Source organism: Andrena cerasifolii, chromosome 6 (genome assembly GCF_050908995.1).
Source record: "Andrena cerasifolii isolate SP2316 chromosome 6, iyAndCera1_principal, whole genome shotgun sequence".
Taxonomy (NCBI): domain Eukaryota; kingdom Metazoa; phylum Arthropoda; class Insecta; order Hymenoptera; family Andrenidae; genus Andrena; species Andrena cerasifolii.
Genome location: NC_135123.1, coordinates 14,482,150 through 14,508,249, shown reverse-complemented (window position 1 = coordinate 14,508,249; position 26,100 = coordinate 14,482,150). Strand labels below are relative to the sequence as shown.

The following is a 26,100-nucleotide window of genomic DNA, read 5'->3' as shown; positions in this document are numbered from 1 at the left end:
GCAAAAAGCTATTCACGCCCGGTCGAAGACGAATGAAATGGGACGGTTAATTTTGTCCAAGGCTGAACATGAATTAAAAATTACATCGCACCGTCATTATTGACCGAGGGAATGACGTTTTCATCGGGATGTACGCAGAGAGGCCTTTGTTTACGTACAAAAAAGAGGATACATTAATCCTCCCGCCAAAAATGCTTAACCACCGACAGAACGATAATGTGCATCACAGCGCGCGAGATAATACACGCGAGTAAAATTTATTGCCCACAATTCATTGTGCAGATTGTGCACTTACATGCATAATATTACACAGCAATTGACACGGAGTGTATAAGTGCGGAGAGATAAATTTCATTCCTATTTACGATCTTGCTTTTCCTATTTTTGGGGATATGTTCGTCGTTTGCGTCAGTCGTCGGTTACGATCTTATCACTCTTCTCTTCCCTATCAACAGGTCTCGTTACACTTCCTCGAGCAAGCAAATATTGGCGAACGAATTTCCATTAAAACAGTGGAGATTAAATAAAGCATCTATCTCTCACTTAAATTTCCATTATCGACGTTAATTTAGGGAACCGCGTGGAATTCATTAAGGGGAAACATCACTGTGGCGGTCGGAAAAGTAAGCCATTTTTAAGAATTTTTTTCAGGAATAATTTACAGTTTTCATAGAAAATTTTTATTACCAACTTTTAGTACGCTGTCTTAAGAGACTATACAAAAAATTAAATAGAAAAACATCCATAAATTATAATATATTAATTAATCTTCTACGCCTCCCCACGCGAGCTGGTCGAAGGTATAACTATGGAACAGCAGGTCCGAAATCAAATTTGATTTTTTTTTATAAACTATATGAGTGTAGTTTCCGTTGTACGTACCGATTTCTTAAACAAATTATTTTTGTAAAAATGGTGCGCTTTAGAAGAAAAGTTTCGAAAATCCGCGAATAAGATGGACAGTTTTTCGAGTGTATTTAAAAAAATTTGCTCTCAATCAAAGAATCCGTACGTACAACGGGAACTGCACTCATATAGTTTATAAAAAAAAATGAAATTTGATTTCGGACCTGCTGGTCCATAGTTACACCTTCGATCAGCTCGCGTGCGGAGGTCTAGAAGATTAATTAATATATTAAAATTTATGGATGTTTTTTTATTTATTTTTTTTGTATAGTCTCTTAAGACGGTGTACTAAAGGTAGATAATAAAATCTTTCTATGGAAACTGTAAATTATGCCTAAAAAAAAATCTTAAAAAATGGCTTACTTTTCCGGCGGTCACAGTGGTGTTCCCCCTTAAGCAAAGGTCGTCGAACTCCGTAGAACTATAGGAGCATCGAATGGAGACATCGAATTTTGTAGTATCACATTAGGATTAGTAAATAGGAGGTCTTGTTAGCTACCAATGGTGTCTTGGAAACATAAGGTGTCACTTTTATCTCACGATTCAGCGAGCATCGCGCACGCGCGCGTCTCTGTTTGCGCACTCGTGTGCCTCTTGAATTTCGAAAATGCAAATGAGACCGGCGACGCACCTGGATTCACGTTCATTACGTTTTTCGCGGTGTGTAAACACGCAGGCCCGCGAGTTAATCAAGTTTGACGGCTCGAGTCATCCGTGGATAATTTCGTCTGCGAGATTGCCGTCAAATTTTACGCAGTAATCCACCGCGTCCTCGATAAAACCTACAGAAACACAAGCTCCCGCGACTTAGCGGGAGGGGACGCGCCGCGTCGCGTGGAAAAATGACGATAATGGGTGTCGGGCGAGCTGGACGATGGGTTCTAATAAACGGAAACGGAAAAGTACAGAGTTTCACTCGCGGAGCTTCGGCGGCCGTGCATTTCTAGCGAAACCGATGTTTGTTTAACCGTGAGCAACTATCGTGCCGGGCATCCAGCAGCCCCGAGTGTTTCCTTAACAATAAATTGAAGGCCGGGCAGGCGCTAAATGATACGGGCGATTTTGTGGAGTAGCGCGGGGGCGCCTTGTCGTCGTTACCAAATATTGGCGCTGAGATGAAAAGCGTAAAAGGCGAGCCGGGTGAAGACTTTCCTCGAAGCAGGTGCGTCCTCGAGCTGTTCGTGGTTCAAGCTGATTACGCACGCTTAATGAAATCTCCCCGGCCTTGCATGTTACAAGACGTAACGCATAATCGATCGTAACTCTCGTGTTTATTCAGCACTCTGTCCCGCATTAATCTGCAAACGGGTCATTGTTGCTCCGCGGCCTGTCGAATGGCTAATTAATCCCCCGGATCGTTTTAACGTTTCCTACACAATGACTATACTATGCGGAATCCCGATAATTTTCGCTCACGATTTATTAGCACTTGCCGGGCCGTTTTTCAACGTAATGGGTACGTGGAACTACTGCGTGACGATCTGCTAATTAAACTGTACAATAAACTCCCGGGGAGGGGTGCAGTGATTTTCAATGGAGAAGAGGGAGCATCCGCAGAAACGGGCTGTATATCACGTTAGTGTCATCCAGCCTTTGAATTATCAGCTACGAAACATCTAGAAAGCCAATCTTTCAACGTTATTATCTTTGCGCAAGTAATCACTTATTCCATGGCCGTATTGTCAGCCTCACAATGTATAAATAAAGCAATAAATACGGTTGTTACGAGCCGCAGCCGGCATTTGTATCCAGTATTAATCACCGATACGAGTGAAATGAAAAATTAAAGGTCAGCAGAGAGTGGAAAGCTGCGGTACTTGGTTAAAGGCTGATCGGTAGCGATGGGGCCGAGCACGGCGCGAGTGTCTCCGCTGGCCTGCCAGCAGTTTCGAGAGCGAGGCAGTGCTGGGCCGGTGTAATCGAGCTTTAATAGCACTTGCCCCCGAGGAGATTAATTGGAAGGGGGCAACGGTCCTTGTGCTCGTCTTCGTTGAAGCAAACGCTTCGCAGCCGCTTGTGGTTAGAGATGTTTACGCGCGGATTACTCACCTCGAGAGGGGATCGACGAAGAGAGCGACGATTATGACGGCGATGATCACACAGGTCAGATAGATCGCCGAAATTTCGTAGATCTCGGACTCGGGAGGCCGCTCCAGGTTCTCGTGGCCTCCGTTACCAAGGACGCAGAAGTCCGCTCCGCAGAGCTTGATCTTGTTGTAGCTGGTGGTGCTGTTCCCTCCGCCGCTGCCGAACTCTCCTTCGCTCAGCACTTGCAATCCAAACGAAACGAAGGAATTTCATTAACGCAACTGAGAGGCCTCCCTCCGACAATATAAAAAAAAGAAGAAGAGAAATATGGAAAGTAACCGTGCTCGAGGAACCTCCGGGGATTAAGCAAATCCAGCCAACCGACGCTGTATTTGCACCTCTACTTTTCAAGCAACAGTACAATCGATTTCTGTTGTTCCTCGGCACACCTTCTTCATAACAGAGTATCGGCTGTGTTGCTCGAAAGTTTCGCTTATCTTTGCCAAACAGAGGCGACATTTTCGTTTCTTATTCCTCGCTCGATTCCTGGCGCGAGCAAACCTCGTAGTCAAACAGCTGATGGGCAGAATATTGAAATGGGAATGCAATGTTTCTCAGAGGCCGATGTAGGAGCGCGAACAGAGTAATTCGCCCAGAGTGACAAATTTGGGGCGGCGAGAATCGATGGGAACATTAAAATCAGTAAAAGTGTCTACGTTGGTTGTTTATTGATTTTTCTAAATATTTTATAATAAATATTGTGTCTTGTTTTAGATTTAAAACTTGGTAGGTAGGTACCTACTTTCTATCTATATATTTCATTTTATTTTCTTACCGTTTCATTTATGAATATTAAATATTTTACGAAACAAAAGCCCGAATTTTTGTCCAAAGCGGTGGAAGGCTCTGTTATCTCTCCGAGTTAAAGTTCTTCAACTTTGGCGACTGATGTCGTTTCTAACGGCCAGCAGGGAGGAAGCACGATTCGATAAGAGGGCGAGAAGCGCGGCTCTCTCTTTCTCGCCGCGTTATTGGCGGGCGATCTCGTTCTTCGAATATGCAAATGCTGTGCCGAGCACCGATCGCGCGAGCACGAAACGTATCGGCATTCTGGAAATCCGTTGGCCAATCGGTGTACGCGGTCATCGGGCAGGGAACGACAGGAACTTTCACCGGAGCGTCGTTGATAATATCATAGAGCATGTTTACAATGTCTCCCACCATCGTTTCCGATTGTCCGCGAGTCCTACTTCTCGGCGTGCATTAATATATCCGTCCATCGCGCGACGGACGCGTGCGCCACGCGATTTTTCCCGCTCGACGGTGGCGAAGCTGGGGTGGCCGAGGAGCAGCCCGACGATTGCCCCCGAATCGTTTTGGGCGACGAGGCGTTTCTCAGTGAAATTCTCACGTTGATAAACGCCCGCGCGAGGAAACTAGGGGGGGAACGGGGAAAAGTTGACGGCATTCGAAAGCGAGTGATTCCGTTGAAAAGTAGACCGCGAAGATGAGGTAGTAGCGAGGGTGATTATAATCTATGTATAGTTCTAATAGCACGCTATCGATTTGTTTCTGCCTTTCTGACATGCTCGTATGCAATTGGTCATGGGTCTGTAGGTGCGTTCATCCGATTTCGATCTCCGCGGCTGGCGGTGTAGGTATATCGAAAAGTGTTAATCCGCGGCTAATTAGAGGAGCGTTTAAGTGTTTCGCTATTCGCTGACTAATGGTCAGTCTTGTTCGTTACGAATTTAATTACGATATAGAAGTTTCAGTTCGCGGGAGATGTTCTTAGATCCACGAGAATTGTTAGAGTAATGGGTAATTTATTCAAGATTACGTAAATTATTGCGAGAGTAGCGGAGTGTACCGTGCACGGGCGTTATGCAAATTAATACAATGTTGTACAAGTCAAATAATTGCGGAGGTAGGGTAATAGCGACATAGGCTGGAAATTGCGTTAAGGATTAGGCAGTAATGGTTCAAACTAATTACTGAATCACACGAGCAACGCTTTTCTTTGTGGCTACGGACCTGCAACTAATTAAACCCCGAAGTCCCGGCGAAGAAGATATCCAGTAACGTGACATAACACTGCTGTAAATATTCCTGAATTAGAATCTAAGTATTCCCTTCGTCGCTTCGCTACAATCCTCAATGAAGTCTCCAGAAAATGGACTCCCTAATTAGTGTGAATAATATGAGTGTTAATACTGCTTAAGAGGTACCTGCACGGTGTAAACTCAAGAAATGACTTCAAGGCAATCGAGATCCTTGGAAAGGAACATAGAGGCGCCAGGAAGGGCGACAGTGCCCATAAAATCCAGTCATCAAAACAACATCCGCATCCTGCAAAGAGTACTACCCTGGCTACCATAATTGCTCGAATGAGTAACTAAACTCATCCAGGAAACCCAGACCTAAAACCCCAAATTCTCCAATCAACCCTAAACAAGCCCAATGCACAAGACTCGCCTCACCAATTCACCTCGAATTCCTGCGCACAGATGATTGCACAGTGTGCTTTAACACTAACGCATTGACTGCCACGCTGTAGTCCCATGTTTCCCATTCGCTCAACTCTGTAGTATCGTCGAAAACAAGAAGTTCTTCATTTGAGAGACCCCACTCCAGATCTTTGCAAATCTAATTCTGTACTTGGTACAAGCATTCTACGGGGAGACTCATCAGTTTCAATGATTACATATTTAGAAGTGGACGCCTGGGAAATGGACGCTTTGGTCCCGTCTTAACTGTCCTACTACCCATACCGATTTTATTCACGTGTTTTTTCTCACAGCGGTAGAGAATCTGACTAACGTTACGCTTGGATCCAGAAAGACCCAGCACCGAGAGTTAAGGGGATGTTCTGGTCTAGAGTCCATACGAATAGGCGATCTTTAGGAATTAATTATAGAAAAACTACTGGATATAATTTAATGGGACTTTTTGCATTGTATTAAGAATGAATTAAACTATATATATATATAGAGAGAGTTATATATATATATAGAGAGAGAGAGAGAGAGTTATATATATATAGTTTAATTCATTCTTAATACAATGCAAAAGGTCCCATTAAATTATATCCAGCAGTTTTTCTTTAATTAATTCCCAAAGATCGTCGTTTTTTGTCACTTTTAATGGTATGTTCACTAGGGAGTTTCATGCCCTTTAATACTCGGGCATTTTTTTTTTAGCTCAATGGTTTAGGTGCTACAAGTTCCACCGTTTTGGATGAATTTTTTTGACGCCTCGACTTTAACGACTCCCCAGTGCCGTCTGCAATAATTAATTACATATATATATATTAAGTTAAAGTCGAGGCGTCAAAAAATTCATCCAAAACGGTGGAACTTGTAGCACCTAAACCATTGGGCTAAAATAAAAAAAAAATGCCCGAGTATTAAAGGGCATGAAAGTAGAATGACCCCTTAAGTCTCGATCACCGGTGTGCAACCCCCATAGCACCGAGCGCGTTGACCACGCTTCGAGCCGAAAATCCGAGCCCCCTCGGTGCGCATATATACCCCCGAACTACGCGCGCGCGTCTTAGCGTGAAACAGGAAGAGGACGAAACTGGGGTCACCGTGGCGCCGCATGCAACGCCGGTTGCCGGAAGGAGCGTCGCGGCTGTAACGGAGGTGGCTTCGATCGAAGGATCCGAATGGTAGAAAACGGTTAAAACGCGGCGTTACCACCACACGGTATCGGGGAATGCGTACGAGGTGGTACGGAGACCGCCTATCACGGGTTTATACCGGATAAATCTTGTTTCTCGCCGCGTGCGAAGCGTTCTCCGTCGCCGTCCCTCTACAAGCCCCATGCCTGCCCCGTCTTTCACGGCGAAGTCTCTCGCCCGGCGTTGTCAGTCAGACGAACCACTCGAGGCACCGGCGAGCGTCCATGAGGAACGCGTGCCACCAGCCTCGGCGAGGTTATTGCCGATCCCAGGGAAAGGACCCGAACGTTTTCACCCGTCTACCGGGCCGCAGACGCCTTCCTGCCTCTACACGCGAGAGAGCCTGTCGCAACGGTTGTTTACGAGCGCCGTGAAACAGCAGGATCTACGCGACGATTTCGCGTGACGTCCGCGCCGATCGGCGCGGATGGTAGCGCCTATAGCCTGTCCTAGGAGGGTGGCCGAGCCGCTGGCCAGATTTATGACCGGTGTCGACATTATTGACACCGATCCCGCGTCCTCGGGGGACTCTTCCAGGAACGATCCGACTATTTAGACTTTCGGGCCCGGGAGCGTCTCGAGGATGAAGAATTTTAGCTGAGAGGTATCGCCCGAAGCGATCCGGGGCATTTGCATTTTAAATGCTCCTCTCCGAGGGGATTTTTCGAACACGTGTTTCGGCTGGCCGGATTAATTTATGGGCAGCGGAGCGGGATGCTAGTTGGTCTCGAAAGCGGTTTCCTGGGAAAGGAGATGCGGACCGAGTGGTGATGGATTGTCCAACTGGATTGGGATATCACGTACCGAGGGAGTGTCGAAGCAGTGGGAGATATGAGAATTACTTATAACTCCCGGATCTGTAAATAAGCTGGAAATAAGACTGTCGCTTACCCAGGGAGGAGATCAGGTTGCCCCAAAGCTCGGCGGTCTGCCAGGCTAGGAAGAAGAAGCCGAAGAACCGCACGACGATGGCGTCGACGGGCTGGTCGGTGAGCTTGGCGTAGACGCCGCCGACTTGGGTGAGGTAGGTGGCTTTCGCTGCCCACATCGGTGCCGCGCCGAGGCCTAGTAGAACGCCGGCCGGCACCAGGGTGTAGAATTTCGGGTAGAACTGGGCGCCGATGTACGGGGCGTAGCACAGCATGGACACGCACAGGGTCCATTTCACGGTCAGCCTCTTGATGACGAAGGTGGGCACGAAGATGCAGGAGAGCACCAGGGCCGCGTATATAGCCGAGAGGGAGACCGTGCCCAGGCCGTCACTGGCGTTTATGGAGGACTGCAGGTTCGCCGTCCCTTGGAACGCGGTGAACTGCACCATGAACGCCACGGACACGGTGCCGATGTTCTTCAGGATCCGCCATTTCTCGCCGCGCGAAAGCTTGAACTTCCTGGACTGGGTGTCGTCGTCCGTGGACGACAACTGCGGCGGCTTATGCGGCTCGGGAGGTATACCGCCGTTACCGTCGTCTTTGTAACCCTCGTTCCTGTAACCGACCCCACTCACGGTCACCGTGTAAACGGTCTCGTCACCGCCACCGCCACCGCCGTCGCCGCGGCCGCCCCCGCCACCGACACTTCTGGTACCATCGTGTGGTGAAGCTACCATTCTACGTGGCTGCTACCTGAAACCCATAAACAAATTCAGATAATTAGCGTTTTTGGGTATTCGGTCTTCTGTCATTGTGAGGGGGAGATGAAATTCTTCGAAGCGAGGAGGAAAATCACTCTGAAGAGGTGCAATCAGCCCTTAAAATTATCGCGTTTTCTGTTTTTTTTTTTAATATAACTTTGTAACGCTGCGAGATGGAAGAAAACTGTACATATGAGAATTCTTCAGGTCTGTGTGCTCTATCGCGGTGTCAGAAGAAAAATAGAGTTGCACTAGAAGAAGGCGATAACTCTAGGCGCTGATCTCACCCGTTCTTAGCGAACTTTATTATTATTATTATTATTATTATTATTATTATTATTATTAGTATTAGTATTAGTATTAGTATTATTATTATTATTATTGTTGTTGTTGTTGTTGTTATTATTATTATTATTATTATTCGTTTATTACTTGACACATCCAGAGAAGAGAATATTACATAAAGACAAGCGAAGTAAATGGCGAGGCTGCAGTGCAATACTGTTAGAAGCCTAACCATAACTAAATAACTTCCATGGGAAGAGGAACCACCCATCGCGAAATCAGAGTTTCCTAGTGGAGGAGGGAGGTTTCCTTGCCGCGGAGGTTCACTTTTACCAACCTTCGTCCCCTTTACATTGAAAATCTCCCTCGGCAGGAACGATCCCCTCGAGCGATGTTCTCGACGAAGCCGAGGGGCCTCGATGTATCATACGGCTCGCGTGTACACGCTCGCGCCAGACGTAGCGCACAGGGCCCAGCACTTGTTCGGGTGGCAATTTATAACGGGCCATTCATTGGTATGAAGAGCCGCGCGGAGACCTCGTCACGAATCGCGACTTAAAAAGAATCCTTTCTTTTTTGTTTGGAAAGGCCTTATTGAAGGTGTTCGCGAAGCACGTTCCAGTTGCGCTTGTAAATTCGTTTGTCGTCGATGTAATCGATGGGAATGCGTGACCGGCCGTACAATGCTGTGACACGTGTCGCGCGGCGTGCATTGCAATTAACCGGCGCTCGCAATACCTTCACCTCCTTCGACAACCACGCTGCCCTCCCCTCCTGCCTATCTGCCAACCCCCCCTCGCCCCCTCAGACCCCACCACTCTGACGAATGTTGATTTCATTGGCAGCCTTTCTGAAAACTACTTTCTTCCGCGCCCAGACGGCCAGCCTCGCGGGTTTCAAACACACTCTGTTTACGGCCCAGCGAAGAAATCTGAACAGGCGGACGGCTAATTTCACCTGGCCGTGGAATATTTAATCGTACCAGCATTTTCAAGTTTCGTTAACGGACCAACGCCCCGGACCTGTCGCGATAGGAAATTCTATGGAAACGCTGGCGCGATCACCGAGCTAAGAATTATTATAGTAGAGGGGTTCGACGCGACGAGATCGCGGTACCTTTCGTGTCTAAACAGACGTGGGTAAGGTGAATGTCCCAATTTCTGCTCGTTTAAGAGGTTACTTGTTTTAAGGAAGGTGTAAAAAAAATTGTTTGTGATGAAAATTTGCAGAGTAATTGATTAATTCTTTAATAATAAATCAACCAGTCGAAAACTATTTAAGAAAGATATTTCAGGGTGTTTAACTACTAGTAATTTTTAATTAAATATATAATGCTCTAAATGTCCGTATTTCTGCTCATTTGAGAGGTAACTCGACATAAAGGTGTAAAAAATTTGTTTGTGATGAAAATTTGCAGAGTAATTGATTAATTCTTTAATAATAAATCAACCAGTCGAAAACTATTTAAGAAAGATATTTCAAGATGTTTAACTACTAGTAATTTGTAATTAAATATAATGTTTTAAACGTCCGTATTTCTGCTGACGAAAAATAGCGATAATATGTTACCCTTTCAGGTTAAAATAAGTTACATCTTTTATAGAGATGTTTCATAACACAACAGTAAAGCATAAAATAATGATAAACAAAAAATAAAATGCCTTCGAATAGAAATAGAGGTTACAGCATATATTGAATACGTCAGGTTATGTAGCTAAAATTTTGGTGAGTAGAAATGCGGACACGACGGTGATTCACTTGACCCTAAACCTAATCACCTGTTTTCTACTTAAAATAATCAAAAATAGTGAAAAATCTACATCCAGAGCACAATACGGTGTCTGTTTTTTTTAATAAATAAGAACTTTTACTACAAAAACTATTTTCTGCCCAATTATCGAATACCATTAGTGACCCTGTTCCTTACCACAACCAGCTAAAATACGGTCGAAAAATCACGTGTGTCTCATTTTAAAAGTTTTTCGCTGCTTACGCTGCACTTTGGTTACTCTCGCGTAAATGTTCAAATAATTTAGAATTATTTTGTTGCAACTACAGTGCAAACGTGACGCTTATAATAATAAGAAAAATACGAAATCAGCAGAAATGGGGACACGAGCAGAAATTGGGACATTCACCTTGCGTCTTTAAATCAGTGGCGCACTCGGGATTTAATTTGGAGGGTAACCAACGGACACAAATACTTTCAACGCGAATTCGATAAAATTCATTAGTCGATTGCAGGAAATTTAAAGAATAAAAGCCAGCTTCCTTTTCTTTTTACAAAGCTATTGAATTACTTCAACTGTGGCGACATTAATCTCCTTTTTCCTTTTTTTTTTATTCTGCCGCTCTCCCTCCGGGTGCGCCACTGCTTCGCGCAGAACATTACAAAAAGAGTAAGTACCTAGGATTGTTTTTTTTTTTTTTTAATTGAAAAGACAACTCGCGCAGCAGTATTGCGAAGGAAGCTTTAAACCGGATACTTGGAGGGGATTAAGCGACAGTAATAACAAAGCCACCGAGGAATAAAAGAGCCTTGGATTCGTCGCGATCGTTCAAGATCGGAGAATCGCGTGGAAGGCTGTCGCGTTCGATTGACGAGCGGCAAAAAGCGCGGTGGCAAAGGACTTTCGCGTGAACGCCGTCCACGGTTGCCAGGAAGTTTCGCTCGCGATGAAATTGCGGGCAAGACGGAGCGAGCCCGCGCGCTTACGCGGCGCGTCCTTCTGTCCTCTTCTCCAATTCGCGTCTGTGCTCCTCGCTGGACACAATGCCGCGGAAAAAACGGGACGAAAAGGCATATAGTAATAATCTTTTTGTTGCATAACAAGAGTGGCGCGCCGTACCAAGCGAGCGCGCGATACGGGAAAATTCTTCGTTTCGTTCTTCGAGCAAACACGTTCCGAAGAGAAAACACGTGGGAATTGTTATACGTCGAAGCGACACGAGTTTCGCGCGGCGCATTCCCCTCCCGCAGTTTTCAATCAACCGCCCGAAGAATTTAAAACAAATTAACCGGCGCGCTAACTCGCGAGACCTCGAGTCTCCGCGAGTATTTTACACGGGACCACCGAAACCCCCGAAATCGGAACCGCAAAGGGGATCGCGTCCGTCGAGCCGCGAAATGCGATTTATTAATTTTCCAGAGAAATCCCATATCCCCGTTGCGTAACGCACGAAACACTGTAGCCGCAACTGTAGAACCCGCGTCGGTCACGCAGCGATTGCACGCGGAATTCTTCGGCATGTCGAAAAATATCGCTGACCTCAGGAGAAATTTTTGCATCGCGGTTACATAACGCGCAACAATTCGCTGCGGAGCTAACGCACCTAACCGAAGTGCGATCGGGGGCTTAAGAAATCGTATCGGCTCTATATCAGCGCTGGAAGAATTCCCCTTAATCGAGGCGCGTCTCCGCGCGCCCCTCCCCATTGAAAGATCGCCGATTTCCTCGGCGCGCGGTTAATTATCGCCTGGCACCGAGATCCGGGCGATTCCCACCGCCAGTTTTATATTAGTAACACAGAAACACGGTTCCTGTGACCCTGACTTACTTGAATACGATTCGGCCGCCGAAGGTGTAGCGTGGCGCGAGCCGAATGCCCACCCTAACCAGTTCCCAACGACCTTCAACTCTGCTTTAACCGCGAATCTCGTTGTACTATTTCTCCTCTTCGCGCAAACAAACGGGGCGACACGCGGGGGCATCGGTGCCGAGTCGACGACTGCCTGTTTACAATCCCGATTTCGTAACGAAATTCCCAACGACCACGCGTTCGGCCAGTTCCTTCTTCGTCCGTTTCCCTGAACCGCCCCTGCCGGCTCCTAAAAACGATCCGTTCAACCCTCGCTCGAGGAAAAGTCGCGGGGGAGAGAGGATTTTTCTAGAATCGATAGCGAACGATTTTTTCTTTTTTTGTTCGCGGAACGGGGGATGGAAAAGTGGCGCGAAGGTGTCGCGGTGGAAGCTGAATTTTAATTAGCTTCCTTTTCGGGCAACGCGCAGCTTCGCTCGACAATGTTCGTGCCGATTCCGCGATTATCGGCGGGTTCTCTGTCGCGGCGGGCAAGCCTTTTTATTCCGAGAATCTCTGTAAGAAAATGGCACTTAAATTACATTCTGGGAATGCTGTAAAGGAATCTAATCGGCGCCGCTCGTTATCGGCCGCCGCGGAGAAGCCAGCCGGCGCTAATAACGCCTGAAAACGATTTTCTGGCGAGCCTTCGACCGGCATTACGTATGAAAACGAGGTAGCGAAACGTTATCAGCGGGCGAATAAACATAGGCTTAGCTGAAGCGTGCGGGGACTTGAGATTAATTGGAGTGCGAACTTGCACCGCGACGAGGTCAAGGTTCGATAAACGGCTTTGGCTGGCATTCAAAATTTCCCCGCGTTTCCTGGCGTTCGCCGCTCTTTTTATCGCCTCCTCGCTGCTGGCTGCGAGAGGAGGCTATTCCTGCGCGGCTTACATCACATCGGGCGGCAACGGTGGTTGTTAAACGACAAGCACCTTGGTGTTAGGTGGCTGGGGAATTCTTATCGGCTTCTGGATACGCTTAATCGACGGTGGGTTTATGGATCTCCTTCCGCTAAGAACTGCACGGGTGATCGGATATTCTTGGAGAAGGAGTAGCAGATATTACCTCCGGGGATTATTAAGCTGTGACGAAATGAGGAAAGAATGTTATGCGAACGTGAAATTCTAGATTTCATGGAATACTACTTAGGTGTAATTAATGATGGCTCTGATCGGAGCTCGATCTAGCTCTTTTGCCGCTCAAAAATCATTTTTGCTCAGATATATTATTACTTAGGTATAATATTTTTGATATTTTAGATATTATAGATATTATAGATATTGTAGATATTTAGATATTATAGATATTATAGATATTTAGATATTATGGATATTATAGATATTATAGATATTATAGATATTATAGATATTTAGATATTATAGATATTATAGATATTATAGCTATTATAGCTATTTAGATATTATAGATATTATAGATATTATAGATATTATAGATATTATAGATATTTAGATATTATAGCTATTATAGCTATTATAGATATTTAGATATTATAGATATTATAGATATTATAGATATTATAGATATTATAGATATTTAGATATTATAGATATTACAGATATTATAGATATTATAGATATTATAGATATTTAGATATTACAGATATTATAGATATTATAGATATTATAGATATTATAGATATTATAGATATTATAGATATTATAGATATTATAGATATTATAGATATTTAGATATTATAGACATTATAATATTTTAGATATTTTAGAATTTACAATATTTCACCAACATCACTATTATTAGTTCATATCATCGTATTTACATTTAATTATATATATTTAAAAAGTAACTTTACACAGTGAGCGAATTTTTTTGTAGGTATTTGTTCAACAACAAAGCCTTCTGTTTTATAAAAAATGTAATATTCATAAAAAAGCAGTAACGAAACTAAATTCGAGCTTGATACTAAATTGTATCACCTACTTTTTTACCACTTTCTTATTGATTTTAATTTTCTCATTCCTCTAAATTTGCCGCTCTGCTTGCGCCCCCTAGATCGCACCATACAGTCAGTATGGCCCGAAGCCTGACCTTAAGGTCGAAAATCGCTGATTTCGGAATTTTCGCGATTTTTTATTCGTTTATTTATTTAAACGGAAGCCGTTTGATAAATCAATATACAGCAGTGTATACACTGATAAATGAAGCATAGATTAGAAAATTGCATACATAATACGCAACATGGTGGCAGAATAAATCACACAGAGATAAGCACATAAAAGCCAATGTAAAACGAAATAACAGCTAGTTACATGTATGATTAATAACTCTAGTTCTAAATGCATGAAATGAGCAGTCGAAGAAACCGAGCACATTAGATACGGTGTTAACGTTCATACACATACGGTTTATCGGATTGTATTTACCCATTTAAGTACGACGATGTTCTACATATAAGAGTGAACGGTGCCTAGGTTTTTTAGGAGGGATATATAATCTTAAAAGTTGTAGAATTTGAGGACACTTAATAAATAATTTTCGACCTTATCCTGCGATCTTTAAGCGTTCATAGCTCCGAGCAACATTAACCGATTTTGATGAAATTTTAGGCACGCATATAACTAACTTCAATCCACAAACGGGTTGTTTGAATTTTCATTACACCCTCGCAAAAAAAAAGTTTAAAAAACGACCTTTACTATTTTTTCTTTTGCTATTCGACCAATTGTATTTTTTTCAAAACAACGAAACACGTCGCTTAGCAAACTAATCCTTCTAGCTTAAAAAAAACTCACGTCGTTTGGACCAATTCTAAAAAACTGATGCCATTTTCAAAAACGTCCAAACACTTGTTTTACTAACTGTAGCTCTAATTCACCCCTGGAAGTATGCGTGTAACGTTATTAGAGCCAGTTTATAAATGTGAACGGACAGAGGAGTAAGAAAGTATGAATTCATCGAGACTGGATGGAATGGAAAGAGAAAACCTATCAGCTATGTTTCTTGAAATACAGTTACACCAGGACCTTGTACTTCGAGTCACCTTGCCCGGAGCCTACAAGCACCATCAGCGAAGGCTACTACATACGCTCCTCTCTCGGTTTCGTCCGCCGTAAAAAAGAAAAAGATACAAGTCACCGTTAAAGTTACCTTGGCGCCTTTATTCGAACACGACGACACGTTGGTACGTACCCATTATCTGAATCGTTAATAGAACGCATATTTCGCCGAGGCTCGATCCGAGAAATGGCCGTGTAAAGTCACGAACGCACTGATATCCCCAAGGCGACAGCTTTCCACCCGGCGGACGCGCTGTTTCTCGAAAATTTCCGCCTCTGTTTCGCAACGGTACGTGGTCACCCGTATGCACCATTGTAAATACGGATAAAGCTGACCCGAATGATGCAACCGCTTTGGAACTGCGTTCTGTTGTTGTTGCGTCCAGGCAGCACAGTTTACAGCCGGAGCGAGCCCAATCGCCACGTGATAAAACGTGTCGAAGTCATTAAAAAAAATCCGTAAACGAGGCGTCTTCGGCATCTAAGATCGTTGGTTCGTCGCTTGGATAAGTCCACGCCTCGTTCCACTCTGAATCCAGGATCCACGGTTCCCCGGGGCTACTTTCAATCTCCCCCTTCGCTCTCGGTACCATTCAATTACAGCTGTTCCCTCCAAAACCACCGTTGAATCCCTCAATCGAGTAGACACACCGAAATAAACGTTTCACCGCGGGAACAGGTCCCTGTCTTGGCCGACATTCCGCCTGGTGGTATTCGATATCACGGTGCGTTATAAAGGTAGCCGTGGCGCGTGCTGCATTGGAACGTTAGCCCCTTAACGCTCTAAACTTTATACTCCACATTGAATGAATGAAATCTTTCCCAGCGGTCGCTTCTGCTGGAAACATTCCCCTGCAAAGCGGTAGAAAGTGAACTCCGAGCTTCGTCTGTGTTCGGAGCGAACGTTGGCTCTCCGGCGACACTTTCAATGCTTTCCAGCAACCCGTCTAGCGCGGTGGTACGGCGCGAGAATGCGGCGGCGCCGGGCGAAGCGTTCGGCAGCCGAAAACAGTGGCCGGTGACGGTGGAGGGCCAACGGTCGTGGAAATCGTTACGGGCCAGCGTAAGTTTCCGTTCAAGAGTCTGTCACTGGCAGCACGCGGGCGCACCTTGCCCTGGACACCCTGTATGTATTATACGGCGGATTAGAAAGTCTTCGGAACGATCGGCTCGTAAATGCTTCAATCGTTTCACAACGAAATGCTCCAAGGCGCAAGCGTGCCGCCGTGGTCGTCCACTATGCAGCCTTTACTCTGTACCCAGGCCTTGGAGTTACGGTCTCTCGTAACGAGGCGATCGTCTTTCGACGAGACGCCCCGCCGCAAAAAGCCCGAGGACCGCGTGGATCTCGGCCGAGGGGAGACCGGCGCGTGGATGATTTACATACGCCCGTGCTCAGGCATTTTAGGAACTTCGACACCTTTTTTGCCGGCAACAAACGAGACGCGCCCTCCGCGGCGCCCCGCTCGTCCTATTCTTCGCTCGTGCTCGGGCCGCGAGCTTCGGCGAATCTGTTGCGCAACAGACGCGGTCGGCTAAGATCGCTACGGTCGACGGGGCGACACTTGGACTGGCGCGAGGTTTTCAGGAATTTCACGAAAATCCGCTGTCCCGGTCGCTCCACGCGACTATGAGCATCGCTTGCTTACGAGGCGCACACATTCGTTGATAACGGGTGCTTTGATACAGTGGCTCGCATTAATATTCGGACGCTTTTTAAAATCGCATAACTTTTTTAGAATTGGGCCAAACAACTTGAGTTTTTTTTTTGAGAAGATAGAAGGATTAGTTTGCTAACTGACGCGTTTCGTCGTTTTGAAAAAAATTTATTTGGTTGGAATAGCGAAAAGAATAGTAAAGGTCGATTTTTAAACTTTTTTTTTGTGAGCTTGTAATGAAAATTTAAAAAAAAAACGTTTCTAGATTGCAGTAAGTTGTATACGTGCCTAAAATTTCATCAAAATCGGTTAACGTTGCTCCGAGCTACAAACGTTTAAAGATCGCAGAATAAGGTCGAGAATCGCTGATTTCGGGAATTTTCGCGATTCTGATTTTGATGAAATTTTGGGCACTTATACAACTTACTGCAATCTACAAACGGGTTTGTTTGAATTTTCATTACAAGCTCGCAAAGAAAAGTTTAAAAATCGACCTTTACTATTCTTTTCGCTATTCCAACCAAATACATTTTTTTTTTCAAAACGACGAAACGCGTCAGTTAGCAAACTAATCCTTCTAGCTTCTCAACAAAACTCAAGTTGTTTGGACCAGTTCTAAAAAAGTTATTAAAAGTTATTAAAAAGAATATTAATGCGAGTCACTGTAGGTACTTTGTCGAAGGAGGTAACTTTTGTGGGACTCGTCTTCTTTTCATTGTTCTTCGTTTCATTATGATGCTGAGATAGCAAGCTGCTTTTCCCCTCCCGGGATATTCCTCGTTTTCAGGCGATTTTAAGCGCGAGTCTGTCGCTGAGAAACGCAATAGGTGTACGGCTAGATCGATGTTACCTTTTAACGAGATCGTCTTACAAGGGAAGATCCCGAACCTGAAAGCTCAAAAAATTTTGAAACTTTGTGCATATGTAGGGTATTTTCACCTGATTACAACGCATTTTTTGTTTGCTACCCAAATTCACTAGAAGCGGGTGAAATTAACCCCTGAAAATTCAGCTATTTTCCGATTTTGTGTTATAACTCGCAAACTGTAAGAGATAGAAAAAAAGTTTCAAGACAAAAGTTACTTCTTTTAATTAGATCTATCATTTGGTGAAAAAATTATTTTGCAGTTCACGAGTTATTATACAGAATCGGAAAATAACCGGATTTTCAGGGCTCCATTACACCCGCTTAGAACGAATTTGGGCAGCGAACAAAAATTGCGTTGAAATCAGGAGGAAATTCCCAACATATTCACAGAGTTTCAGAATTTTCTGAATTTCTGAGTTCGGGATGTTCCCTCGTTAGGTGACTCGCGCGTATAAAATGGCTTTTTTATGCTTCGGTCGTAAATCCGTTTGAATGGTCCCTGGTGCGTTTTACTTTTACCCGCGCTCGTGTTGTTAGTGCCTGCGGTCTTTGGTCGGGCAACGAGGCGCAGGGTTAAGGGGTTATGCCTAGTCAGCTATGGAAAAACAACGCGATTTTCAAGAATTTTTTGTGGAATATTTACTGTATATTTTATTACAACTATTCGCTTATTTTAGAAGTACATATATGCAGCAACTCTCTTGTAATTTTGTTATAGAAAAAAACATTAAAAAATGATCGAATAACAGCCATTCTCGCGAAAGCTGTGTTGATATCGGTGAGCAAGATATTTCGGAAACCACTGTATCGATTGGCCTAAACTTTTGCAGACTTCTTTTATATACCAAAGACTAGTAGATGAACGAAGGATTTTTTATTTTAACAAAAACTGTATTTTTAATTAACGAAAAACGAACAATTCAGTCATCGGAAAAGCGTGGTTTTGCGTCAAACGGCCGCCATTTTGTCAAAAAACCAACTTTTTGTGAAAACCTTCGTTCATCTACTGAATTCAACGATATATTAACAGAATGTTTTTGAATTTTTAATTTTAGCCGATCCGGCTCGGAGAAAACTTGCTCACCGCACAGCGCTTTTATCAAAACAGCTTCCGCGAGAATGGCTGTTATTCGTTCATTTCTTAATATTTTTCTACAACAAAATTACTGAGAGTTGCTACGTATATGTACTTTTAAAATAAGCGAATAGTTGTAAAAAAATATACAGTAGATATTCCACAAAAAATTCCCGAAAATCGCGTTCTTTTTCGAAAGCTGACTAGGCATAACCACTTAAGGTTCTATTTTTTAAGAAGTGGCCAAAATTGGTACCATGCCTTAAAGTCTACCCTAACACGAAATTTTTGTCTCGCCGTGAATTTGATTTGCACCTTAATTCTTGACCTCGCCGAGAGCAGCAGGGAATAACGCGGCAAATGGGTTCCCCCCGAAGCGTCATAAACGAATGTAAAATAAAAGCCAAGCATCATTGTCCATGCAAGCTTTCTTCCCAGTTTCGCGCCGTTGATTTATCCCCTTCGAGTGTTTTGACGCAACCACGGATCGCCAAGTATTGACAGGAGGAAGAGCCTTGACACCGCTATCTGGAAACAATTAGTCTCCAATCGTACCACCTTTTATATGGAGTCTTTACGTCTGAATTCTACGAGCCGTAATTCCTCTGTCAAACTTCCTAATCACTTCTCTTTCCCCGGAGCGTAAGACCGCCACAAATCACTCCTAAAGAATATGCACGGGAATGGAAATTTTTCCGAGGCTCGTCGTGTTTGACAAACCGCTTGGCGAATGCCTATCGTAAATGGCGCAGCGTGAGTAATCCGAACAAACACGAATCACGCCTAGCGTGTACTTCACGGATCGCCCTCCATCGGAGGAATATTTTCGCTAGAGATTAGGGGCACTGCTCCGCTGCCGAGGAGCTTCTTCCTTGTTTCCTCAACTGTGCAAACAATTAAGCACATGGCCGTAAGTACATTGACAAATCGCCGGCCAGGGGGAATTGTTAATAAACAGAGGCGTCGAGTCTACTTGCCTGTGTTTGATTAGACGGAAGTATCGACCGAGTTGTCATTAAATTCCACGGGATTACGCTTCTCACCAGGAGAGTATTTTAGGCGTCCGCCTCCGATCATTTTGATTTTTGGATATGTTATAGAGGACCGAGAAATAAGAAATACGTGTTTTTTTATTTCTCCCCGTTTTCATATTTAGGGGGGTGAAAGCTGCGTTCAAAGTTAGGGTTGAAAAATCATTTTTGTGGATTTTTGAAAATCTGGCGAGTCAGTCGTATTTCGCATTCAGAGACACAAAATTCGTCCATTGACACTATTCCCCTATCTCTGATAGTTCTCGAGATATTCCACAAAAATGATTTTCCAACCCTAACTTTGAACGCAGTTTTCACCCCTCCAAATATGAAAACGGGGAAGAATAAAAAAACACGTATTTCTTATTTTTCGGTCCTCTATAACATATCCAAAAATCAAAATGATCGGAGGCGGACACCTATAATACTCTCCTAGATATTGGAATTGATGTCTCCAAGGAATTTTCTCGGTGGAATATAATTCTTTGGGGGATAGCTCAGCTGAGGTGGACATTAGAGAAGCAGGACAATAACGCTGCTCGTTTACATTCCACCGTTCTTCGTCATTTCGAAGCAGTTATGGGTTCTGTCAGGCGCGCGATGCGGCGGGGGTGTATTACGCGAAAGGAGCGATCATCGATCATAGTGCAGGATCTAGGTATAAAGAGCGAAACGTCGAGTAATCGTTGAGTAACCATTTCTTAATGCGGTTTCCAAAGCACGTGTTAGTTTTCGCTCCGCCGAGTTGAATGTAACGACTTCGGCGTACGACTTCTTTCGGTCGTGATACGAAGCGTAGGAAAGAGAACGCGGTTCTGTTGCGGGGCAAACGTAATGCCTGGATGAAGTTACGTTAGAGGGATCAAATGTAAGAAACATCGATAGATACGGGATAACATTGTTGATTAAACCCTCTCCAGTGAACTAAGCGACTATTCAACGAAGGAAACGTGTTTGGACAGTAGTACACCGAGAAATATATCTACGTTCTTTAAGGAGCTTCGAATCTGCGATCCGTATCATCCTACGCTTCGCTTGAAACCTCAATTGGGGACCTCGCAGCGATGGGGGTGCAGTTCCATCTTTACCAACTCGAAGTAAATTAAGGAAAACTGTTTTTGAAATTATTACTTTGACTTAACATTGGAAAGAGAATACTAATTGAAAAATATATTTTTTCACATAATAAGTGGTGGTTATTGAGTTGATAAGTTTTTGTTTCTATTTCTGGCGAAAAAATATTCTATAATAAATATTAATATTAATATTAATATTAAGGGGGGATTATCGTTTAACAGCCCCTGAAAGTTATGATTTTTTTTTTAAACAACTATTGTTAATATTGCATTAAACTCTTTTGGGATATCAGAAGGCATCCTTAAACTTGTAGAATTTTTTTATGTCGATCCTTCTTATTATTTATTAACTATTGTGGAATCGCGTTAACCTTTTCGACGACGTTGGCGCCAGGTGTAGCACCTGTCACAGTCATCCGATTGCAAGAAGACAATTTTCTCAAAGTTAATTAATTTACGCTAAGACTGGACCTAAAATTTTAATTTTAGTTTTTATTTACAACACTTTTTCATCGATATAAAGAATAACATGAAAAATTTGTCTAAGGAAAAAACTGACTTTTCCTTTCAAACGCTATAACATTTTCAATTTTTCATGTTTTTTCTTTAAAGCGGATCAATCCCAGCGTAAACTATTTAACTTTAAGAAACTTCTATTATTTTTGCAATCGGATGACTGTGATAGGTGCTACACATTCCTCTAACAGGAGTTACATCATCGAAGAGGTGGACAAGATTCCCCAGCAATTAATAAATAATAAGAACGATCGACATACAAAAAAAAATATTTCCTGCAAATTTAAAGATGCCTGCTTATATCTCAAAAGAGTTTAATCCAATACGACCAACAGTTTTTTCAAAAAAAATTCTTAAATCTCAGGTACTTCTGGAGCTGTTAGACGAGAACCCGCCCTTAAAATTTCTATTTTTATTTATTTTCAATAAATCGCCCATTTAGATTTTTTTTACATATACTACACTTCATAAGGGAAAAACTGTCAAAAAAGGAGCTGCACCCCGCTCGCTGCAAGGTCCTCAATTTTATTCCTCATTAACCGAGCGCTCTCGAAGTCCGCGCGCCGCGCATCGAACACGCCGTCGACTTTTAGCCAATCTTCGTTTCCTTGCAAGCCACTCGTAGCCATAAAATACATTTAGTACCGCTCGCGTTCGGCCATTCAGTCATTGTCTTCACTCGCGCTCGCGATTTCTCGCTTCATCAACCCCCTCTCCGTCGCGCAACTACGTTCTGCACCGATGCGTTTCCAAAATACTTCACCAACTTCGCGCTTCGATCAACCGAATCTGCCATCGAAAGTCGTCCGCGAAATTTACCACCGAATACATCCGCAAACCAGGAAATTCGGTATCGTATCTGTACCTCACCGAATTCCTCTTCCCAAGCGGCACGTGACACAGCGACCGCTCGGCGAAGCCGCTCGTTAACAACGCCATTCGCGAGCTCGCGTGCCGTTTCGAAAAGTGCCCGTCGCGATGGCTCTCGGGTTATCTCGCCGTTAGTTCTCGAATATTCGTATCCGCGGCGGGCAACGACGCCGCCTACTCGCGCGGCCCCGCTGATCTGCCGCGAGGCACAGACGGCAGGATAGGCGATGATAAATTTTCAATGAAAACCACCCGGCACCTGTAATGGGACACCGCGCCGCTCGGTATCGAGTTACCGTTATTCGCGTCGAATTCGGTAATCCGTGATCGAGCCGCGCGTATAATCCTCGCGGTAGCAACGGCCTTTTCGCAGGGGACACTTGAGCGCCGCGTGGTATTCGAGACGTGCTCGTTGGTTGGAGTGAACGTTCGTTCGAGGAAGGAGACGAAGAGACACCGGGGAACATTAAAAATCATGGAAACGCGTGGACGCGCGCGAACTACCAGAGACCCGTTCCCCGTTTGGAAAGTCTCCGGCAGGACGGGAATGCGAGGCAAGGCCCCGGCGCCTCCGCTAATCACACCCCGTGGGCCTTTAAATTCGCAGGGAGGAGAGCGCGTGCGGACCGATTTCACGGACGAGCCTCCGGTGCACGCGCTCCGCGGCGGAGTCGTGGCTGCGTACGTTTGCCCGATTTCACGCGTCGATGTTTTTACACCGACGGAATACCGACAGCCCGAAGTGAATGAGGTCGACGGCGATAAATATTAAATAAGCGTGGCGCATATGTAGCCGCGTTACGTGTGCCGAGCGATATGTTCGGCGAACGACACGGGGAACGCTCGGGAACAATGGTACCGCATAGAAAAGCTCGCTGCGGCTCGGCAGCCGAGGCGGCGTTTCTGCGTGCTGACCCAAATCCAGGAATCAATGGAAACGGCACTTATGATACGAGACTCACGTCTTAGCGATCCCGATGCCTATCTGCCAAGGTTGAAGATCCCCGTCCTCCGTTCCGCTCCGCTCGCTTCCGAATCCTTTCGATGGCTCTTGCTGCTGGACGCTCGTATTCCCCGTGGCTGCTCTGCCGTTGCCGCACGGTGGAACAACAGACTCGGCAGCGGTTCCGTCTTCGACCTGGAACGGGCCAGTCGCGACCCGGGAGGGAGTTCTCGCGGGCGAAATCTGTCGCCTCCTAACGAACGTATGGGACCAGCTGAGCGGGACGTCGCGATGCCACCGCGACGATCACGAGCGCGACGGCTATGGAGCACAGAACATCGACGAGGTTCGGCGAGGTGGATCGTTATCGGGAGGATGACGGGGAGAAGTGGAGGGTTCAGCTACATCCGACCTGTTCGGGGGTTCGGCGACAACTGAGCGTGCCGGCGGCGGACTTTGGAATCGGTGAGCGGTTCGGTTCGCCGACTCAACTTCTCTCAGGCTCGAGTCAGCCGTGCTCGTTGTTTTCTCTGTCTCTCGATACACGGTACACAGCAAGTGCACGAGTACACGCGCGCGTTCTACCTTCGCGCGACGAGCCTGACTTCTGTTCCTCCTGTTCTCCTTCTGCTCCTTTTGTTCCTTCTGACCGGTGGCTTCTCTGTATTGCCAGCCTCGCCTCGCCTCGCCTCCAACCGCGCCGCGCCAACCCGCCTAACAATCGGCCACGCACGTGCGTGTGTCTCGCGACTTTGTATCGCGCGTTCGCCAAAGGAATTAGCGCGAGCCGAGATCGGCCCCATAAACGGTTTCCCTAAATACAGGGTCATCCGTTAAAACTGCAACCTGCGCGCGCGCGAACAGACGAGAATGGCAACACCGCCTCACGGACGGAATCCACTGCACCGTGCAACCGGCCCGGCGTTCGGAGGGCTGCCAGCGACCGCTGGACAGCGGTGATACCCGGGCTTCGGAAATTTTAGGATGGTCTCTTTCAGATTAACCATCGCAAAGAGCCGTTGGAAATTTCCTGGCCCAGGTAAGCGAGCCGCGCGGTCCGCTTTTACGATCGGTTTACCACTCGCGCCCCAAATCACTGTAATGAGGTTTGCAAACAATGTCGAGTGGTTTTGAACCCGTCTTGGGTTAAAATAATTTAGCTACGGCAGGGTTGACCGCGGCGCTATACCCTTGTGCGGAGAGATTTTTCGCCACCTGCGTGTAAAAGCCACAATAATGGCGCATCGTTCCAAAGAATGACATTAACGAAAGCTAGTATAGGCGTGGCGCTGAGTAGCTAAAAGGTTAATACATTCAAACACAAAGATTGTAGAAAAAAATTCAAACACCGCTACAATCAAACACACGGCCTATTAGTTACCCGTTATGTCCGATCTATGCATGCACTGCGTTATGGATACAATTATAAAAAAAGAAAACCAGAACAATAGATTGTGAGGTTTTCAGAACTAACGCATGATTGAATAAAAATTTAATTTCTCAATTTATGAAAGTAATGATACAGAAACAACTAGCCTATTGTTTATCAGCATCATGAATTTTAAAAAGAGCATTAAATACAGTATCAAATAAACGGTTTGCAAAAGCTTTTCACAACAATCATGGTTAAAAAATTGATAAAAGAAAAATTAAGTAAACGTAAAATATTTTAAATTGCCCATCATTAAGAGGGAATAAATTTTCCTCATTTTTTGGCGCAAATTGCATTCCGATATCTTTTATAGTTCAACAGTAATACGAAAAAGGCCCCAAATTCTTCAGCCCGGGCCGGGAAATTTCAAATAGCTCTCTGCGACGTTAATTTGAAAGAGACCATCCTAAAAATTTCGAAGCTCGGGCATCACTGCTGTCCAGCGGTCGCTGGCAACCCTCCGAACGCCGGGCCGGTGAATGGTTGTAGTGGAACATAGACATGTATAGACGGAGCAGAAGCTGGGACTATCGGCGAGGGGAACGGTAGGCTTGGAGGGGAAAGGCAGGGGTCAGATACAGGCATGTCGGGTTAGCTTCGGAAGCATTCGGCATGCATACCCACTCCGTTATCCGATTTGCCTGTATCGCTCCCCTTACCGCGAATCTCACACCCCCCTCAGCTTACGCTCCGTCTATACATGTCATTGTAGTGGAATGCGTCCGTGAGGCGGTGTTGCCATTTTCGTCTGTTCGCGCGCGCTTAGGTTGCAGTTTTAACGGATGACCCTGTAGCTCCCGGGACGGGGCTCTGTGCGCCGTCCTAGTTGACTGCCGCTCCCTAAGCTCCCGCCGGGCGACGGTCTAAGTAACTGGCTGGCGGATAGGAGTTTCTGTTCGATCAGGTACAGAAGAGGAACCAGGTATAGGCACCTCGATTCGCTTCGCGCGATTGTTCGCCCCGGGAATGTTAATGGCACTGGGTGGCGAAGGGTCGTGGACTCGTGCAGAGACGCTTTTTAAATTTGATAGGGCTATCCCGCCGTTAATCATCGTACCGATCATAGGTTCCGTAATGATTGTGCACGCGTAAATAATGAAGGGTCGCGTCCTTCATTAACATGGGCGTGCAGTAGCGCTATGAGGCTCGTTATTAAAACGCCGGCTGTTTTGGTCGAATCATGGTGTTTTCGTTGCCGTTCGAAACTCTCCTTCGATCCCTGATGGCGTAAAAGCCTGACGTCGCTCGCTGACGCAATTCGAGAAATTGTCCTTGAACGGCCAATTGATTTTGTCCCGAATATAAACATCACTCTTCCATCTCCCGCGAGGCTTTGTTCAGACAGGGGAGTAGTTGCGCGTCATTAACCGATTCCGGAGTTAAAGCTTCGCTGAAACAGCCGCGGCCCACGTCAGAGCGGTACTATTGCGTTTAAGGCGGCTCGCATGATTATTATCGGCAGCGTCTGCGCGTGTGCT

At 45.2% G+C, this 26,100-nt stretch overlaps 1 protein-coding gene across 1 annotated transcript in view; it reads right to left on the bottom strand.

Annotated features, from left to right (window-relative positions):
* The window catches only part of LOC143370318 (UNC93-like protein), a 45,489-nt gene extending 21,670 nt beyond the window's left edge, over positions 1-23,819 (bottom strand). The window contains exons 1-3 of the mRNA XM_076815287.1: positions 23,210-23,819; positions 7,508-8,241; positions 2,956-3,175 (exon numbers count right to left, since the gene is read on the bottom strand). Coding sequence (XP_076671402.1) covers positions 2,956-3,175; positions 7,508-8,225 — 938 coding nt within the window. The 5' untranslated portion in view covers positions 8,226-8,241; positions 23,210-23,819. The remainder of the gene's footprint in view (positions 1-2,955; positions 3,176-7,507; positions 8,242-23,209) is intronic.
* Between the last annotated feature and the right edge of the window lie 2,281 nt (positions 23,820-26,100).